Source organism: Delphinus delphis, chromosome X (genome assembly GCF_949987515.2).
Source record: "Delphinus delphis chromosome X, mDelDel1.2, whole genome shotgun sequence".
Classification (NCBI taxonomy): domain Eukaryota; kingdom Metazoa; phylum Chordata; class Mammalia; order Artiodactyla; family Delphinidae; genus Delphinus; species Delphinus delphis.
Genome location: NC_082704.1, coordinates 36,764,729 through 36,783,730, shown reverse-complemented (window position 1 = coordinate 36,783,730; position 19,002 = coordinate 36,764,729). Strand labels below are relative to the sequence as shown.

Genomic DNA, 19,002 nt, shown 5'->3' with positions numbered 1-19,002 from the left:
AGGTGCCATTTTATAAAATGAGTAAAACTGGGGGAAGGAACAGTTCCAGGGTGTGTGTGTCACTGTTTTTTAACATGTTTTATTTGAAATGTCTGTGAGACATAGAAGTGTACATGTCAAGTAGGCAGTTGAATTTATTTGAATGTGGAGCTTTCTAATGGGGAGCACAGGATAAGGACACTTGTGATAAGAGCCTAAGTGACACAAAACTTGCATGTTCAAAGAAAATGTCGTACCTGGCTAGGTTAATCGGAGGAATTTTCAGGAAAAAAGTGATTTTAGAGCCAAAGGAAGGATAATGAAGGAAAATATTCCAGGCAAAGGGGATGGAACACGGCAAAGATGGAAAAGGAGAAAATCTCAAGGCAGGTTCAGAAACTGAAAACTAGTTCAGTTTGGATGGAACACGGTTGGCATTTGGAATGTTGGAAGAGTCTAGAGAGCAGGGTTGAAGCCAGATGGGAATTCGTACTGTACTCGGCGGACAACTGAAAGCGCTGGCAAGTCGTTGAGCAGAGGCCTAACTTGATGAGGTCATTAAAAGCAATTTAGTGACAGAGAGTAGAGTAGACTAAATGAACGAGAATTGGAGACAAGGGAGGCCAGCTAGGAATCTTTCAATTAGGAAGGCATGAGGTAGTAAGGACCTAAGTGTTGACTGTGGAAATGAAAAACTGAAGGAGAATTATGATTATGTTAACCTAACAGGATAGCCAGAACGAGGCACCCAACTTTTTTTTTCTTTTGCCTCCACGCTACGTCATAACCTCTGCTAAGGCTGGGTGACACTTTTCAATTGCTCCACTGCTGCATTTAACTTTGCTTAAAGGGACCTCGCGCTGGTAAGGTTTCACTGTAAACAGGTAACAGAGAGGTAGCTCTGGTACTGCAGGGAATGAACTCGCACAGCTAACTCTCGCTGGAAGGAGCACTTTGGGGTTGAGGCCACAGACTAGGAAATGGGCTGAGAGTAAGCACAAGTAGAGTTGAGTTAAACTGTTTCCCCTTTGCTCATTTTGAAGCCCAACTGCCTGACCTCCTTCCTACTCTGCTCCACCGCTGACCCAGCACCCGCCCCGCCCACATCATCTCTCTCAGGCTGAATCTCCAATGCTCTGAATTTCCCCCGGAACCACCCTCCCCTCCACGTTGTCCCTATCTGTGCAAAGTCCCACCGTTTCATAGCTCTCATCTGGAGAACAAGTATCCCAGAGAGAATGGCTGAATGTGCTACCCGCCTTCTCTCAGTAAACTTACATTTAGACAACCAGGGCCTTCCGTATCATGGTCTGTCTGACGTGAGAGTTCATCACATGGCAGGCAAGAGCCAGCAGAGAGGTGAGGGAAGGGGGCGGGGCTATCTCTCAGCACTCATTCTACTGGTGAAGCGTGGCTCTAGCCTCCCCGTTACTCCCTTGCAGTCCCACTGGAATATCTACGATGGGCCTCCTTTTTAAAAAGTTCAAGTAAGTTTGGGAGAGTCTTCTGAAGTAACTCTGCAGAGGAGAAATAAAACGACCACCCAAAACATCCCTCCGGACTAGCTAATCCTTTTGCGACTGCTTGATCCCACCTCCTCCCTTTTCTCCATTACTTCCTATTTTTCACTGCTGGTATATTTTTATGTGTTCATTGGTCAAAGCCTTTTGAAGAGTACCTTGAACTCTCCGGAGAGTATGCACTATATAAATACTATAAAGAAATGAATAAATAAAATGTCTACTTTTAAAAGAGTGTAAGTTTTACTATTTCTGATAATGTAAGATCTACCCCTCATCAGCACTAGCCTGAAGAGTAGGTAGGAGGTGCATTCTGAGGGATATCAAATAGATCTCGCTGCTCTAAAATACCTCCCCCACCACTACCTTAAATCCCATAGTTGTGCTGATACACATTTAAAAATGTTGAGCCTTGAAGATTTCTTTTTCAAGAATTCCTCATTAAAATGCAAATACCACAGAGGCAGGTGGGTAGGTGGGTCATGATTTAACCTTAGTTCCCTTTACATTAACCCATCACTCCTACCAGACACATTTTTTACATTCCAGCTTTTTCCATGCTTTCTTTCATGTTATTCTTCCAGAGGTAATGCTAAATACAACATAAATTATAAATATAAAAATTACCTTATATTTTCACACAGTCTTTCATTTGATATCTAAATCCAAGCCTACTCATTTTTTTAAAAAAACGATTTATTTTTCCAATGTAAGAAGAATAACAGGTTTATTATAGAAAATTTGGAAAGGCAGGAAGATAGGAAGAAGAAAAAAAATATCAACCATAGTCCTACCATGTAAAGAACAACCGTTGTTAACTGTGCTGTTATGCCCATTCTTTAAACAAACCTTAGTTTAGCTCCCATTTCTGATGTGATGCCTTCCTTGACCTTCCTCCCCCAGAACTTCTCTATCATGTTTGTACCACTCACTGTACAAGTCAGTTAACCTGGTGTATGTCTTGTGTTTCCAGCTAGATTGTTAGATCCTTGAAGGCTGAAACCATGAGTTATACTTCTTCACTTGAACCCAAACACCTGGTACATTGGACCCAATATCTGCTGACTGATTTAACCTAAATGAATACAAATCATTTCAGAAAGGATATGAAATTGGCCAAGTATCTGAGTCATGAAAGTTAAAGCTTTCCGGTCACCTGGTTTGGTGACTACTGCTTTTCCATTCCTGGAACTCTTGAAAGCCTATTTAACTAGCCTCTTTCTCCACACCAAGACTGAATAAGAAGCAGACTGATTAAGAGCCAGGATTTACTCAAAGATTCTCCACGTAAGGCATAAGGGTGAGAGAGAGAGAGAGTGAGAGAGAGAAAGAGAGAGAGAGAGAGAGAGAGAGAGAGAGAGAGGGAGAGAGAGAGAGAGAGAGAGAGAGAGAGAGAGAGGTGTTGAGAGGGAGGGAGGAAAGAATAGGGTAGAAAAGGGGATATAGAGTATCTGGTGCTCAATCCAGTATGTGATTTGCCTCCAGCACCGTATACAGGATCCCATCCACTTGTTCTGAGTCAAACCCGATCTCACGAAGCTCCAAGTGAGGGAGGACAGAGGTAAGGAGATAGCTGACGTGGATACGCAGCCGCGTAAGCTTTGCCAAAGCCCTGTATGATGGAGTGAGGGACAGGAGAAGAGATGACATGAAGTCGTTAGCCAACAGAACAAAATGAAGCTCCTTCAAAACAGGCCTACATTTCTCAACAATTACGTTTCCATTAGCTAGAAAGAAAGAAGAAAGCACAATGCCACCAAGCACTGGGAGGTTGGCTGCAGCTCTCTAAGAAGCGATTGCTCAATCCTTGGTGGCCTAGGAATTAATTAAGGCTTCTTCCCTTATCTATGACCAGTAATGGGGCGGGGGGGGGGGGGCGGGAGGGGTCCTAAGGGAGGCTTCCCATTAGCACTCACAAGCTGATTACTAAACCCTAGTAATTAACCTTTCTAGGTCATCTCCCTCTGGGGTCCGGTAGGAGACCTGAGCCTTCTGCAGAACTTCCAGGTGTGTCTCTGTCTCCTTCAGTTTCTCTTTTAGTTCCTGCTTTTCCTCTTTGGTTCTTTCCAGCTCAGCTTTCAGAATCTGGAACTCAGCTTGGCGATAGCCCATGTGTTTCTTGCTCCAGTACAAGCCTTCTGTCTCCTGGGTACTATAGGTCACCAATTCATGTTGGACTTTCTTGAATTCAGAATGCCAGTGATTCCTCTCCTGTTCCAGCTCCTCCACCTGCAGTCCAAGAAACAGAAATTCAATGACCCCACATACTAGTGAAAGCTAAAGAGAGTGCCCCAAATTTTCCTGAATATATTCACCCTGTGATTTCTCTAAACATATTCTACTATGGACCTTTTCAAACCCCAAATATAGGAGGGAAGCCCATTAGGGTTCACTCAATCTGAGATATACCACAGGATCATTCAATGGCTTATTCTGTTTAAAGGCCACAGAACATGAGATCATTGGAGTTCCATCTCTCTGGTTCCTTGGTTACAATGGCCTCTCATTCCTAGTGGTAAGGTGTTACTCTAACCTTTTGCTGGAACATATTCCTTTCTGCCAAAACACGTTCCAACTTTTCTGTGGTTCTCTTCAGTTCCTCTAGCTCTCTTTGGTTCTTCATCTTTGGTGTATGACGACCTCCGCTCTCCTCAGAGCCTCTTCCTTTCTCCACAACAGCTGCAGCAGGAGTTGCAGCAGAGGCCACAGAAGAGTAAGGCACCGGGTTCCAGGATTCAACTGCTTTCCTCCTCTCAGCAAGCTCCTCTCTGTTAAAAGGGATCAGCTGAATGGGAGCTCCTGAATCTCTAACACCTTTTGCAACACCGACAACAGCTACAAAAGGTCCCTTGCTTACTTCCTCCTTGCTTAGGTGTGTGCTGCCTCTGTTAGATTCTTCTGCCACCAATCTTGGCATCTGATCTTCTAATTCTTCAGGGAGCAGGGAGCCCTGGTGCTGGTCTTGGGCCCCTGCATACAGAACTGAGACCTCCCTACTCTGACTGGTATTCTTCATTGCTTCGGGGTATTCTGGGGAAAGGTATGGTGGTGTGCTTCTCTCAGAACTCGATTTATCATGGCTGTTCTCCCCTTCTGGGTAGGCAACTGCTGCCTCTACCCTCCTGTAAGGGCCAGGCATAGAATAATCTAGAGGAGGTGTTGTCATCTCATTCTGGAGCCTTCTTCGTTTCTCCACAGGTTCCTCACCTAGGATCCATTTGTACTTACTGCAAGAAGAGAAAATTAAATTTTAAGCTGTCACAATACAAGCTAAGTATATTCTTATCCTATGGAGCCCCTCTTCAAATTTCCCATATTAAAACTGACTCTAGCTGTTATTCACAGATCATTTCAGATTAGGAATATGTCTTTACCTCCAAACCCCAAACCCTTCACTTATGCAATTTGCTGAGACAGCAATGTGTCTTAAGAGACAGAGTAAATTGAAAGGTACGAAGAGTCAGCATCTGGATATAACAGGACCAGGCTGACCTTGGTAAGATTTCTGAAAATAGGATTGAAGCTAGCCTGACTTAGAAGCTTCCGAACGGCAAGTAAAGGAAGAAAAACAAAAAAAAATACACATTCAAAATCCCCTAACACGAGAATGGGAAAAAAGGTCATAAAAAGCCTAGTGGAGTAAGCAGAGGAGACCGAGCCAGATCGTTAGTGTCACAAAGACCTTCCAGTATCAATGACTTATGCACATTTTTTATACTGCTATGGAACAATACACAATGCCTTTGCCAGCCAACTGGATTGTGGCTATTGCCCATTATCCACTTGTAAAAGTTAATTAAAACACAGGGCCCTAGTCAGAAACAAAGAAACTGAATCGGCCAATTCAAGTCATTCCCCACTTAGGGCAAAAGAATTCCCCTTTGTCAGGGCAAACAGGCACTCCCTCAGTTCTTCAGGAAAGCCCAGGACAGTGACCTCAAATCACCTTCTATTTGTAGCTGCTATATTATACTAACGGTTGAAGGAACTACCAAGAAAACTGATGCCAACGAAATCCATATGCAAGTTTATATCATGCAGCACCATGGGACCCCCATTTTTATCCTTATAACTCTTGTGCTCTCTCTCCAGAAAACCAAGAAATTTCAAGGTGAAAATTAACTTTCAAATTCTCAGTGAGAGGGCTTCCCAGGTGGCGCAGTGGTTGAGAATCCGCCCGCCAATGCAGGGGACACGGGTTCAAGCCCTGGTCCGGGAAGATCCCACGTGCCGCGGAGCAACTAAGCCCGTGCGCCACAGCTACTGAGCCTGCGCTCTACAGCCCACGAGCCACAACTACTGAGCCCACGAGCAACAACTACTGAAGCCCGCTCGCCTAGAGCCCGTGCTCCACAACAAGAGAAGCCACCACAATGAGAAGCCCACGCACCACAATAAGAGTAGCCCCTGCTCGCCACGACTAGAGAAAGCCCGCACGCAGCAACAAAGACCCAACACAGCCAAAAATAAATAAATTAATTAATTAAAAAAATTTTTTTCCAATGAGAAAAGAGCCAGGCACATTACTGGCCACCATATCTCAAGGCTGCTTGTATTTCTCTGTAATTTCTGAGAATATCTGTTAAGACATCTCAAACCTTAGCTTCTTAGAATGCCCTGAATGTTCTTCAAAACTGGTGTTCACCCAGAAATAAAACTGGTCTGTCATCTTAATAGATCTTGTTGTGTCGGCCTTAGGGGGAAAGCAAAGGACTTAGGGGCTATGTAAGAACGAATGTATCCATCTTTAAACATGCGTAGGGCCACTCTAGGCGGTCCATTTAGCGGTGGTAATGAGGATGATAGTAAAACAAGCAGTTTGCAGGTATAAAGGAAGGGTACATGATACTAGATAGCAACAACAAAGTTTTATGAAAGGCAATTAAAGTCAAATTATCTGCCTTCTCTTCATTTTCCCATCTCTAAGGATTCTGTCTTTAATTATCCTCTCTTCTATCCCTGCATTTTTCTTTTTATTTATTTAATTATTTAACCATTTAATTATTTAATCATTCATTCATTTGGCTGTGCTGGGTCTTCGTTGTGGCATGCGAACTCTTAGTTGTGGCATGCATGTGGGATCTAGTTCCCTGACCAGGGATTGAACCCGGGCCCCCTGCATTGGGAGCGCGGAGTCTTAACCGCTGGACCACCAGGGACGTCCCCCTACATTTTTTTTCTTTGGTAATCTCATACAATCTTTTGGCTCTAACTTCTGGAAGATAACTTCCAAGTCATTTTCCCAGCCTTGATCTCCAGTACTGAATTTCAAACTGCCTGTTACACATTTCTTTCTGGAGGTCTCACTGATATCTCACTCAGTATATATAAAACTGACCTTTCACCTTCACCTTCAAACCTGCTCCCTCTCCCATGTTTCCTATTTGTGTTATGACACCAACAAACTCTCAGTAATTTTATATAGTTCTACCACTATCAATACCCAAGTTCAAGTTCTCATTACCTCTCTTGGACTCTTGCAATGGCCTCCTCCAGTCTCCCCTTGTCACACCTCCAGATCACCCACTGCCAAGTTAATCTTCCTAAGGCATTGCTCTGATTATGTCACCTCCCTATTTGCAATCTTTAGTTATTGTTCCCCACAACAGAAAAGCTCAGATGTCTTAGCTTGGTATTCAAGCTTTTCCCTTCCAAAACACAGGAACCATTTACTGAGCACTTACTCTGTGCCAGACAGCTCTTAATGTGTATGGTCTCACCCAATTCTCCCAATAACCCTGAGGGAGGAGGTATTTTTATCTTCATTTTAAAAAGAGGATGCTCAGGCCTAGAGAGATTAAATAACTTTCCGAAGGTCATGTAGCTAGTGAGTGGCAGAGCTGGGATATAATTGGCCCTAGCTTTATTTCTCACTACTTCCCTTCAAAAATACCAGCCAAACAGAATGCCCCACAAATTCTCGGGCTGCTTCTTTTGAAAGGAATACACTTCTCCTCCTCAACACTGCAGGTCTTAAGTCCAGTTCAAATGCCACTTCTGAATTCCTATAGCACTTTAGCACTCTCTGTATAATATATATTACTTTCTACTGTGTGTGTGTGTGTGCATGTGTGCGTGTGTGTGTGTGTGTGTGTGTGTGTGTGTGTGTGTGTGTATTGCAGGTTTCCCACTAAAGTATAAACTCCTTAACAGAAGGTAGTTTAACTAACTTGCTACATGGAGATGAGGGAACAAAATTTTGCAAATAAAAGGCAATCAAAAAAGGAACTATTATGTTAATGAGAGACAGTGAGTGGATTTTACTTACTGGTTCTGTAAATACTCCTGGTTCTTCCCTCTAGGAATCAAATCTTATTCCAGACCTGTATTCACTGATTCAGTAGAGATTAATTTAGAGTTTACATAGCAGGAATTATTTTCCAACTACATAGTTTCTTCTTATTTTCCTTTTTCTTTCAGTCATATTCCTCCATTGGCTGTCTGCAGAGAAGTCAGCTGATATTTTGATAGGGATTGCATTGAGTACTCAATTTCGGGAGTACTGCCATCTTAACAACATTAAATCTGCTGATACACAAACATGAAATGTCTTTCCATTGGTTTAGGTCTTCTTTAATCTCGTTTAACAGTATTTTGTAGTTTTCAGTGTACAAGTCTAGCTTTAATTTCTGTTAAATTTGTTCCCAAAGATTCTATTTTTGAATCTACTATAAATAGAATTATTTTATTAATTGTTTTAATGTTTGTTGTTCCTTTCAAAGAGCCAACTTTTGGTTTCACTGATTTTCCCTATTGTTTTTCTATTCTCTATTTCATTTCCATTCTGATCTTTATTTCCTTCTTTCTCCTTGATTTGGGTTTAGCTTGCTCTCATTTTTGTAGTTTCTTAAGGCGGAAGTTTGTTACCAATTTGAGATATTTCTTCAATTTTAATATAAGCATTTACAAATATAATTTTCCCTCTGAATACCTTATTAGCTTCAATCCATAATTTTTTGTATATTTTATTTTCATTTTCATCTTAAGATGTTTTCTAATTTCCCTTGTGACTTCTTCTTTTACTCATTTGTTATTTTGGAGTGTTATTTAATTTCTACATATTTGTGAATTTCCCAAATTTCCTTCTGTTGTTGATTTTTAATTTAATTCCACTGTGGTTGGAGAACATCCTTTGTATGATGTCAATCCTTTTAAATTTGTTGAGGCTTGTTTTATGGTCTAACATATGGTCTATCCTGGAGAATATTCCATATGCACTTGAGAAGAATATGTATTATGCTGTTTGGGGGTGAAGTGTTCTGCACATATCTGTCAGGTCCAGTTGGTTTATAGCATTCTTCAACTGTTTTACTTCCTTGTTGATCTTCTACCCATTACTGAAAGTGAGATATATCTTTTTACATCTTTATTGGAGTATAATTGCTTTACAATGGTGTGTTAGTTTCTGCTGTATAACAAACTGAATCAGCTATACGTATACATATATCCCCGTATCTCCTCCCTCTTGTGTCTCCCTCCCACCCTCTCTATCCCACCCCTCTAAGGTGGTCACAAAGCACCGAGCTGATCTCCCTGTGCTATGCGGCTGCCTCCCACTAGCTATCTATTTTACCTTTGGTAGTGTATATATGTCAATGCTACTCTCACTTCGTCCCAGCTTCCCCTTCCCCTTTCCCCGTGTCCTCAAGTCCATTCTCTACATCTGCATCTTTATTCCTGTCCTACCCCTCAGTTCATCAGAACCTTTTTTTTTTTTAGATTCCATACATATGTGTTAGCATATGATATTTGTCTTTCTCTTTCTGACTTACTTCACTCTGTATGACAGACTCTAGGTCCATCCACCTCACTACGAATAGCTCAATTTCATTTCTTTTTATGGCTGAGTAATATTCCATTGTATATATGTGCCGCATCTTCTTTACCCATTCATCTGTCGATGGACACTTAGGTTGCTTCCATGTCCTGGCTATTGTAAACAGTGCTGCAATGAACATTGTGGTACATGTCTCTTTTCGAATTATGGTGAAAGTGGGATATTAAAGTTTCCAACTATTATTGCTAAATTATCTGTTTCTCCCTTCAATTCTGTCTGCTTTTGCTTCATGCATTTTGGGGGTTCTGTTGTTAGGTCCATATATGGGTATAATTTTTATATCTTCCTAATGGACTTTATCAATATGAAATGTCCCTCTTTATATCTAGTAACATTTTCTGTTTAAAGTCTATTATTCTTCCTGATACTAGTATAGCCACTCTAGCTCTCTTATGGTTGCTATTTATATGGTACATCTTTTTTCATCTTTTTATTTTCAACCTATTTGTATCTCTGAATTAAAGTGTATAGATACTAAATTTGTGTATGTTAAAAAAATCCAATTGGATAATCTCCATCTTTTGGTTGGATTGTTTAATCTGGTCACATTTAACGTTTTTACTGTTATGTCAGAATTGACGTCCGCTATTTAGCTTTCTGTTTTCTGTATGTGTCATGCCTTCTTTGTTTCTTTCTTCCTCTACTTTTCCTCTTTTCATGTTTTGTGGATATTTTCTAGTTTAACATTTATGAATCTAACAATACATTACTACAACTATTACTTTATGTAATGTTATGCCTTTTGAGGAAGCTAAGAGAAGAAAGTGGAGCAAGGACATATTTATAATATTTATAGAGTTTGTTAAATCAACCTTCTTTTTCCATTTTTAATTTTCTTCACTTCTTACTGTGGATCTGAGTTACCATCTGGTGTTAATTCCTTACTCTAATACAGCTTTGCTCCCACCCACTTCTTTTATGCTGTTATCGGCAAATATTTTACATCTATAGACAAGCCCAACAATAAAATTATATTCATATATAAAATTATATACAAATATATACACATTGTTTATGCAATTATTCTTTAAATCAGTTAAGAACAGAAAGAGGAAGAAATATGCCACTGTATTGTCTTTTACAATTAATTACAGTTACCACTGCCAGTACTCTGTTTTTTCATGCAAATTTGAATTACTATTTGGTGTCACTTGCTTTCAAGGTGAAGAACTCTTTTTAGTATTTCTCGTATGCAGCTTTGCTACAAACACATTCCATCAGCTTTTGTTTACATAAGAATATACTTATTTCACCTTCATTTTCTAAAAATAGTTTTACTGGATTTATGATTCCCGGTTAAGTCTTTCTTTAAGTACTATGAATATGTCATCCCACTGCCTCCTGGTTTCCATTGTTTCTGATGAGAAGCCAGATGTTAATCTTACTGGGGTTCTCTTTTACATGATGAATATTTTTCTCTTCCTGCTTTCAAGATATTCTCTTTGTCTTTGGCTTTCAATATTTTCACTGCATAGCTGTAAATACCTTTGCACTTATCCTATTTTGAGTTACTTGAGCTTCTTGGATGTGTAAATTAATGTTTTTCATCAAATTTGGAAAGTTTTCAGCCATTATTTCTTTGAATATTTTTTATACCTCTTTTCCTCCCTCTCCTCTTCTTCTTGTACTCCTAATTTGCATATGTTGGTGCACTTAATGGTGTCCTACATTTTTCTGAGGCTCTTTTCATTTTTCTTCATTCTTTTTTCTCTCTATTCTTCAGACAGCATAATCTATAATTGCTGTATCTTCAAGTTTGCTGATTCTCCTGCCAACCCTAATGTGCTGCTGAGTCCCTTTAGTGAAATGTTCACATTAGTTATTACACGTTTCACCTCAAGAATTTCCATTTGGTTCTTTCAAAAAATAAATTCTGTCCCTTTATTAATATTCTGCACTTGATGAAACATGGTCTCCTTTAGTTCTCTGAACATATTTATAATGGCTGCTTTGAAGTGTTTGTTTGCTAAATCCAACATCTGGGTCTCTTTAGGAGCAGTTTCTATTACCTGCTTTCCCCCTACCCCTATGTACAGGTCACACTTTCCTGTTTCTTTGCATGTCTCATAATTTTTTGTTGACAATTGATATTTTAGATAATAACAGTATAGCAACTCCCACTTCCCTGAGTGGTTGTCGCCACTGTTTGCTGGGTTGTTTTCTCAGTGACTTGGCTGAAGTGACTCTATGAAATTTGTTTCCCCAGTAGTATGCTGAGTATTCTGCTCAGATTTATTCTTGATTTTTATCTTTTACCTGGCAATCTAGGAGTTACCCTGAGTCAGCATAGGCCAAAGGTTATAATTAAGCCCTCTTAGCCAGTTAGATTTTTACCCTTTACCACTGGATATATGTGTGGCTTGGAGGCTGCTATCACAGTTCAAGGAATTCATGTTTCTACCCCACATTCAGCCAGGTAGTAGTAGCTTGGATTTTCCCTCTCCAATCACCTCTGACCCCTGGGTCAGAGTAGCTTACTGTTCATCCAGTGGTTGATTAGAGGTTGTGCTTAAGTCCCTACTACCAGTGAGGCTCCTGCTCTCTGTTGTTTGATCTGTGTGAGGCTTGGGGACTGCATTCAAGTCCACCTTGTGTCCTGAATGAGTGCGGTCTTGTGCTTATGCACAGCCTTCCTAACCGCCAGGGTTGACTATGATCCCAGGAGTGCTCTTCTTGGCTATCTTTTTGCTTGATTCTCTCTGTTACCAAACTTATGATTATGCAGCCATTTTGCTTGTTGTAACTTGCATCAAGGAGCTTCGAGTGCCCTTTTAATTGTTCGCCACTAAGATTTCCATTGTTTGTGACAATGCCCTTAGGAATGGAATTCTTCATGATCTGTTCCACACAAAGTCAGTTCTCCCTAAGCAGAACCTCTGTGCCACTGTGCAAGAGCTGATGGCAGGGACAGTGAGTGGTCCACTCTCTAAGAGGGAAAACTTTTCTTTACAAATGGGTGCTGGGATGGTTTTTGGCTTGCTCCTTCTGGCATGAAACTCTGCCCTATAAGTAAGCTAGGGCTGGAGCAATAGGAGTCCAGGATTGTCAGCATGCTGTCCCTAGGTGAGTGCTTCCACGCTTTGAATGGGGGCTGGGTGGGGGAAGAGAGACCCAGTCCTCTTGATTCTGCTTGGAATAGAGCTCCCGCAAGACAGACCTGGGGGATATGAGAAATGTCAGAGGCCTAACCCCCCAGGTGAAACCATAGCTCTAGACTAGGAGCTAGGAAGAGAGGGAGCCCCCAACTTCTTGACCACACCTACCTGGATTAGAGCTTCTTGAGTAGTTACATAGCTTGGAGGGGGATGAGAGCAGGCGAATGCCAAAGACTCTTGCTGTTCTTTCTGAGATTTAATAGATTTTCTTGAATGAATGTTTCTGTACTTGCTGTATGCCCCTAGGACAATTTCTAGGAACTAGGAATGATTGCTTTGTTTTGTTTAATATTTTTTTCCAGTTAAATGGGTACTTGTTGGTGAAAGAGTTCATCACACTACTCATTTTGCCATTCTGGAAGTCTTTCTCAAAGATCATATTTTAAAATGTTAATACTGGCTCTTGAATCAATCTTATTCATTTGCAAAACTGTTTTTCTATTTCTACCTCATGTTTGTTGTTTCAAATATTCCTTTAACTATATTACAATGTCTCCCTCCTCTCCTTCCACCATTACGATGTAATTTGGATTTTTTTGGGTTATCTTTTTAAAACATGAAATAATTAGCCTTTGACATATAGCTTACTCAAAGGTTCTCTAAATATCTAAATAAATTACAGCCACTAATTCTCACCTTTGTCTGTATGCTTATGGCTACTTTAGACCTTAGTTTATACCACTCATATGAAACCTAGCATGTACCAGGGATGCTTACATATATAACTCTGAGTACCATAAGCTCCTTCATCTTTGATTCCATCACTGCCTTAGAGCACTGCTTTCATATAGTAAGCACTCAAATGTATGTAGAATGAATGAACAGAAAGGGGACTATTCCCTTTAACAGATATAAGCTGTCTTCCCCTCAAAGGTTATGCTTGCTTACATACTAGCTAAACTTACTCTTTATTGCAGGTCTTCCCCTCCCCTTGCTAGATTCGTGAGACTCACAGAGCTGTTTCCAATGACACCTCTGGAACACCTTCTAGGTCTTATAACCTACTCCACTAGAAATTTTTAAAACATGCTTGGATGGTGTAGGCTTTATTTTATCTAGAGTTAAAGAGCTGTACTACATGACCCAAGGACCCTTACCAGCTTCAGGTTTTGATAACGAAGGAGACTTTTGCAACCCTGGACTAAACTTATTATTCCCTTAACATGGTTTTAACAGAAAACCTTGTATATTTTATTAAACTCTTGGGCACCTTAATTTTCCTCTATAAAATTTGAATCCCCCTATATGTGTAGCTTGAAACGACATATCATTTACTGACCTTACATAAAATATATGACATTAGCAGCATCGATTATCACATATCTCTTGAAAGAACACTATTCTCGAATTAAAATTACACGTAAATAGTCACAGTACTTTGCCTGTCCTCCAGAGCCAAAACCCAACTCTGGATACAGCAGTTCTATAAAGACTCATATAGAAATCCTAATTAAGACTGATGAAGTATGCCACCCAATGGATGTACTGCCATACTGCACTCATAAAATACACACATACATAGGTTAGCATTTGTTTTCTCCTCCAGGTTACCAAAATTCACTAGACAGTACCAAAAGAAACACTGAAGAGAAAGGAAAAGTGGTCACAGTAGGAAAAGGACAGCCTTCAAGAGCAATGACACCCTGATACTCCAGTGGCAATTCTGATACATGACCATCTCAAGGAGATCGAGGTAGAGAGGTAACAATGTGCTTTGAAAAAACACAGCACTTTACTGTACACCCCTCCCAACCAAAAAGGGGAGTTGGAAAACTGTGGATGGAAACAGTAGAATTAGACTCAAATCCCTGAGACCGACTAGGCTATATTTCTTACTCCCTTGTTGCATAGTTCTATCTCAGAAATAGCTCCTTCAATATGACTCGATTCAACCATTAGTTACTGAGTACCTACTCTCTTCCAAGGCACTATTCTTGATGCTTTCATACAGATTCTCACTTAATTCCTTTAGAGTTCTACTAGTTTTTCTCCTAACAGTTTACTTCTTCTTGAGACTTTTTGTTCATGCTCGGGGTGACATGGGGTTCCTTCAGTATCTACACGGCTTAACTGTGGAAGAATCACTGAAGAGGGGACTTGCACACATAAAGAGATGTTTGTCTAGGTATAAGAAGCTGAAAAGACCCACCTAAGAAGAAAGAAGGAAAGGAATCAGTAACTTTGGCAGGGGCGGGGGCAGGAATCATTTTTACCCTATTATATATTCCACTGTTTTTTTCCTACAGTATGTTAGGAAAATATCCAAACGGAAAAGGGTTAATGAAAACTTCACAACCTACTATTTAACAGTCATATTATTGAGGACTATAGAAGTTTCTACTGTTAGAGAACAACTCTGTACCTTCCCTATGGCTTGGCCCTGCCCGAAGTGAGAAGCACAGTGGCGAGGAGAAAGCAAGTCATAAATAGCAGTCCTGAGTTCCAGTCTCATGGAAGCATAGGGGCAGTCATACCTTTTAGTGCTTCAAATATTCCTGATGTTTAAGAAAATTTCTGTTGTAAAGACTAACAAAATAATATTGATAAGGTGCTAGAAGATGAACAAGTAAATCCTAAGACTAAACTTATACTAAAAATTTACCCTAGGAAACAATGAACTAGAAGGCTTACCTAATGGCACAAACTTCTGATACTTATTTTTATATGTGGCCAACATGTGCTAGGCCTACGGGGCTGCACAGGATTTCAATATTCCTAAACTTAAGGAAAGAAATAATGCTTATCTATGTAATGTTACCTTACATTTGTATAGTACATTATGCTTTTCAAAGGGTTTTCATGTCCATTATTTCACTTACACAATTCCCAACATAATGTGAATACATAATCCATAAAAGAGCATTTGTCAGATGATGATCACCTCCAAAAAGTAAAAAAAAAAAAAAGATCGACAAACTTGACATGACAGTTATAATGCTGAAAAATGGGGGATACATGCAACATGCAATTCTATCAACCCAAAATGGTGTTTCTCCTTCTGAATTCCATGCCAGGCCTTAGGAAAAACATAAACATTATAACCATACCAATTTATTTTATAGGAAAAAAAACCCTGAGGCTTATTACTGAAGAGAGTCTGTTTTTTTACCCACCTGGAAAACTGAAAAACACTGGAATCCAGAGGCTTAAGTTGAAGAGAAGGTGTTCTGCTTTCTTCTCCAACAGATGAAAGCCGGCTAGGGCTATCAATTCCCTCATATTCAATCGTCTTATTATTCAAGTCGTCCATATCTTGAATAGAAGGGATCTTGAGTGGATTAGTGAATACCTAGCAAAGAAAGAAAGAACTCATAAAAAATCCCAATTTCAAACTAAATACCAAAGGATGAGTCAATCCTTCTGATGCTAGGAAAGAACACTTGGCCAAATAAAAACAAACTGTTTCCTACACAAAACAAACAGCGCGCAGTAATGTACACTAGAACACTGACCCCAGGCACGTTCAGTTATAACCTTATCAACTGGACACCAACAGACCTCCCCAACTCACTTATTGGCTCCTAGAGTCATCCCATCCGCAACACAAACCCAGGCCCCCTAGTCACTGTCTAATTCTCTCTCGTGACCCAGTTTAAGGCTGGGTTTTCACTCCTCTGAGCTCTCTGATGAGGGAAGGGATGAAGGGAATAAGCACTGCAGCAAGGGTCTGTGCTGGTCTTGGAGAAATGCATGCGAGAGACTAATATATATTCGTATTGCACACACACAGAGACATGCATCTGGGATCTTGTGGGAGAGCCAGCTTATGAAGATAGTATGAATGATGAAGGTGAAGGAGTATAAAGGGGAGGTAAACTGAATGAGGACAGGGCGGTCCCAGGAAATCTCCCAATCTCTAGATCAGACTATTAAGCCAAGACATGAGGGTATGCAACCTGTTTATTAATACACCTGGGTCTTGGAAGGCTATCAGAGGAAGAATTAGTATTTAATTGCCTCTATCCTCACCAGTCTGACCTACCCTGACTGAGTGGGAGGAAGGTGAATCTAACATGCTACTAGCAGGTATCTCTGGGAAAGAGGGTCAAGAGGAAAATCATGCAGAAAGGCAAGGTTGGGTGGGGAAGATATATGGGTGCTATGGTGGCTGTCAGGAAAGGAGTGTCCCTGAAAGGACGGCCAACCTTATTGCACCCTTCAGCGTCCGGAGCTGGGCAACCATGTCCGAGAGACAGTGCTCCTGAAAATTCAAAACAGCAGAGTCTTTATAAAGCCAGCCAGCCTGAAAGCAGGGATGGGGAGGGGCACAAAGAACCACCCCTTCTTCCCAAGAGGAAGGAGAAAGGAATCACCCCTGAATCCTGGAAGAAAGGAGACTGAGGAAAACCAGACACTCAACAGGAGCAGCCTGTATGAGGATGGAACATAACCCTGAATATTCTGTGACACCGAATGTGATATTCACACTGTCCAGAATCAGTACTGAATCCAAATCTGGACAATAAATGATTTGGCTTTTCTATTTTTGGTGATCTGAACATCAGTAACAGCAGATCAAAGCAAAATCAAAAGATCCAGTGAAAAAAAAGACCACCAGAACAACTGGTTTGTTATTGCTATGCAGCTTTCAAGAGTGCTGCTTCCTTCAACCTATGTCCTCTGTTGGGGAAAATTTTGTGTAAGAAAAGCAAGAGGGTGGACTGTCTCTCACCTGGTGGCTCTCACTTTCCACTGGTACCTTCTTCTTCTCAACAGTTTGATCTCTAGGAGAAGATAAAAGGGATATTTAGTTCACTCATGAAATTTCTCAGTCTGAAATGGATTACCAATTATAGACTTAGGTTATAATGTTCCTTCTAAACTAGAAATAGTGTGAGCCTTGTTGAGTAACTAAGTGTTCCTTCCTGAACTCTGCTACTGAAGAGGGATTTCAAATGCCCTATCAAAAGGTGGGGGGAAGAGGGAGAGAGGGTAAAGTCAATCACTAGTTGAGACATACAGGAGATGACTAGAAAGAATAAAGAACTGGAAGACCAGAGAGGTGAATAGGGAAATCATTTAAAAAAAATCATCTCTCTTCTCAAAATTCCCCTGTCCTATTAGGAAGGGTCAGGCTCCTCTACCGTACGATATAGAGCACCACCTCGGGTATACTCAACTGTTTCTTAGCTTTGCTCAAGTACAGGTCTTCATCAATGAGTTCTTGTTCCTCTGGAACAGAGCACCTCCTGCAGTACAGAGAAGAAATCATCTTTCAGAAACAAAATGTGCCCTTCACTGTTACCCTTAACTTTCCTCACGACTATGACAAGGCAGGTTAACCCCCCTCTAACATTACAGAGTTCAGATTCCACCCACATTACAAAACCTGTGTGCAGGATAACATGTAGCAATTCTCTTTTCAAGGCATATCATATTATTATTTTTGGTGTATATATCACCATTCTCCCAAGACACTCAAAGTACTGAAGCATAATCTCTAGTTCTACACAGTGAAGTTCAAGCACAAGAGAGACTTGCTTGAGGTTCCATACAAAGAGAATATTGCTGAGACTAGAACCGAGGTCTTTTGCCTCGTGTACTAAGAAAGTAATTCCCAAGGTGCCATCTAGAAGCAGGAGCATCCCTAGACTATGTGATGATACCTGAAGAGGAAAATCAGAGGCTATGATAGAGAGCAGCAAGAAGAGACTAGGAGCTGACATTGTAAAAGGGACAGAACAGAGACCAGCAAAGAGACAAAAAAGAGAATTCTATAAATGAAAAGACTAGATGTAAAGCACGAGGAAGAGAATTTTAGGAGTAAAAGCTGAAAGGAGTACTAGAAAATGTACTCAATGGACAAAAGCAATCCTAGAAATAAACAAAAATTAATAATAATTGGAAACCCTATGTTATACCCATTTTATTAGGGCACAAAGTGTCCTGGAAGGCTATGTCTCCTGGACTAAGTATAGACTGATAGCATATACAGGATTCAAAAATGAGACTTCTAAGCACTCAGGCCTACTTTCTTTTTTTTTTTTTTTGCGGTACGCGGGCCTCTCACTGTTGTGGCCTCTCCCGTTGCGGAGCACAGGCTCCGGATGTGCAGGCCCAGTGGCCATGGCTTACGGGCCCAGCCGCTCCGCGGCATGTGGGATCTTCCCGGACCGGGGCACGAACCTGTGTCCCCTGCATCGGCAGGCGGACTCTCAACCACTGCGCCACCAGGGAAGCCCTCAGTCCTACATTTTAATCACACAACCCTAGGAGGTACTTAGGCACACCTGGAGACTACGGGGAAATGCTTGCTCATTACAGACCTGGACTTTGTTTATTTAATTTCCTCCATTTAAAAAATTTTTTTCTAAAAAGCATACTCTGGTTTAGTACCTTTTTTCTATCAGCATTTATTCTGCAGAAAAAAGTTAAGAAAGTCACAGCTGAACTGAAGCAAACTGAGTTATTATCAACATATGTGACTAAGTCATATAAAAAATATTTGTTAAATTGAAATGAATACCCATGGATATGACAGGCACTATCTAGATGTTAGCTGCTTCAAGAA

At 40.6% G+C, this 19,002-nt stretch overlaps 1 protein-coding gene across 3 annotated transcripts in view; it reads right to left on the bottom strand.

The window, feature by feature from the left end:
* Positions 1-2,207: 2,207 nt before the first annotated feature.
* MORC4 (MORC family CW-type zinc finger 4) overlaps positions 2,208-19,002 on the bottom strand; it is a 50,688-nt gene continuing 33,893 nt past the window's right edge. For 2 of the 3 annotated variants that reach the window (XM_060003068.1, XM_060003070.1), the window contains 6 exons: positions 17,612-17,680; positions 17,164-17,215; positions 15,605-15,780; positions 4,033-4,726; positions 3,445-3,728; positions 2,208-3,111 (listed from right to left, as the gene is read on the bottom strand). In XM_060003068.1, the coding sequence (XP_059859051.1) occupies positions 2,958-3,111; positions 3,445-3,728; positions 4,033-4,726; positions 15,605-15,780; positions 17,164-17,215; positions 17,612-17,680 (1,429 nt within the window). In that variant the 3' untranslated portion in view covers positions 2,208-2,957. The remainder of the gene's footprint in view (positions 3,112-3,444; positions 3,729-4,032; positions 4,727-15,604; positions 15,781-17,163; positions 17,216-17,611; positions 17,681-19,002) is intronic. The other variant, XM_060003069.1, reaches the window with a different exon arrangement.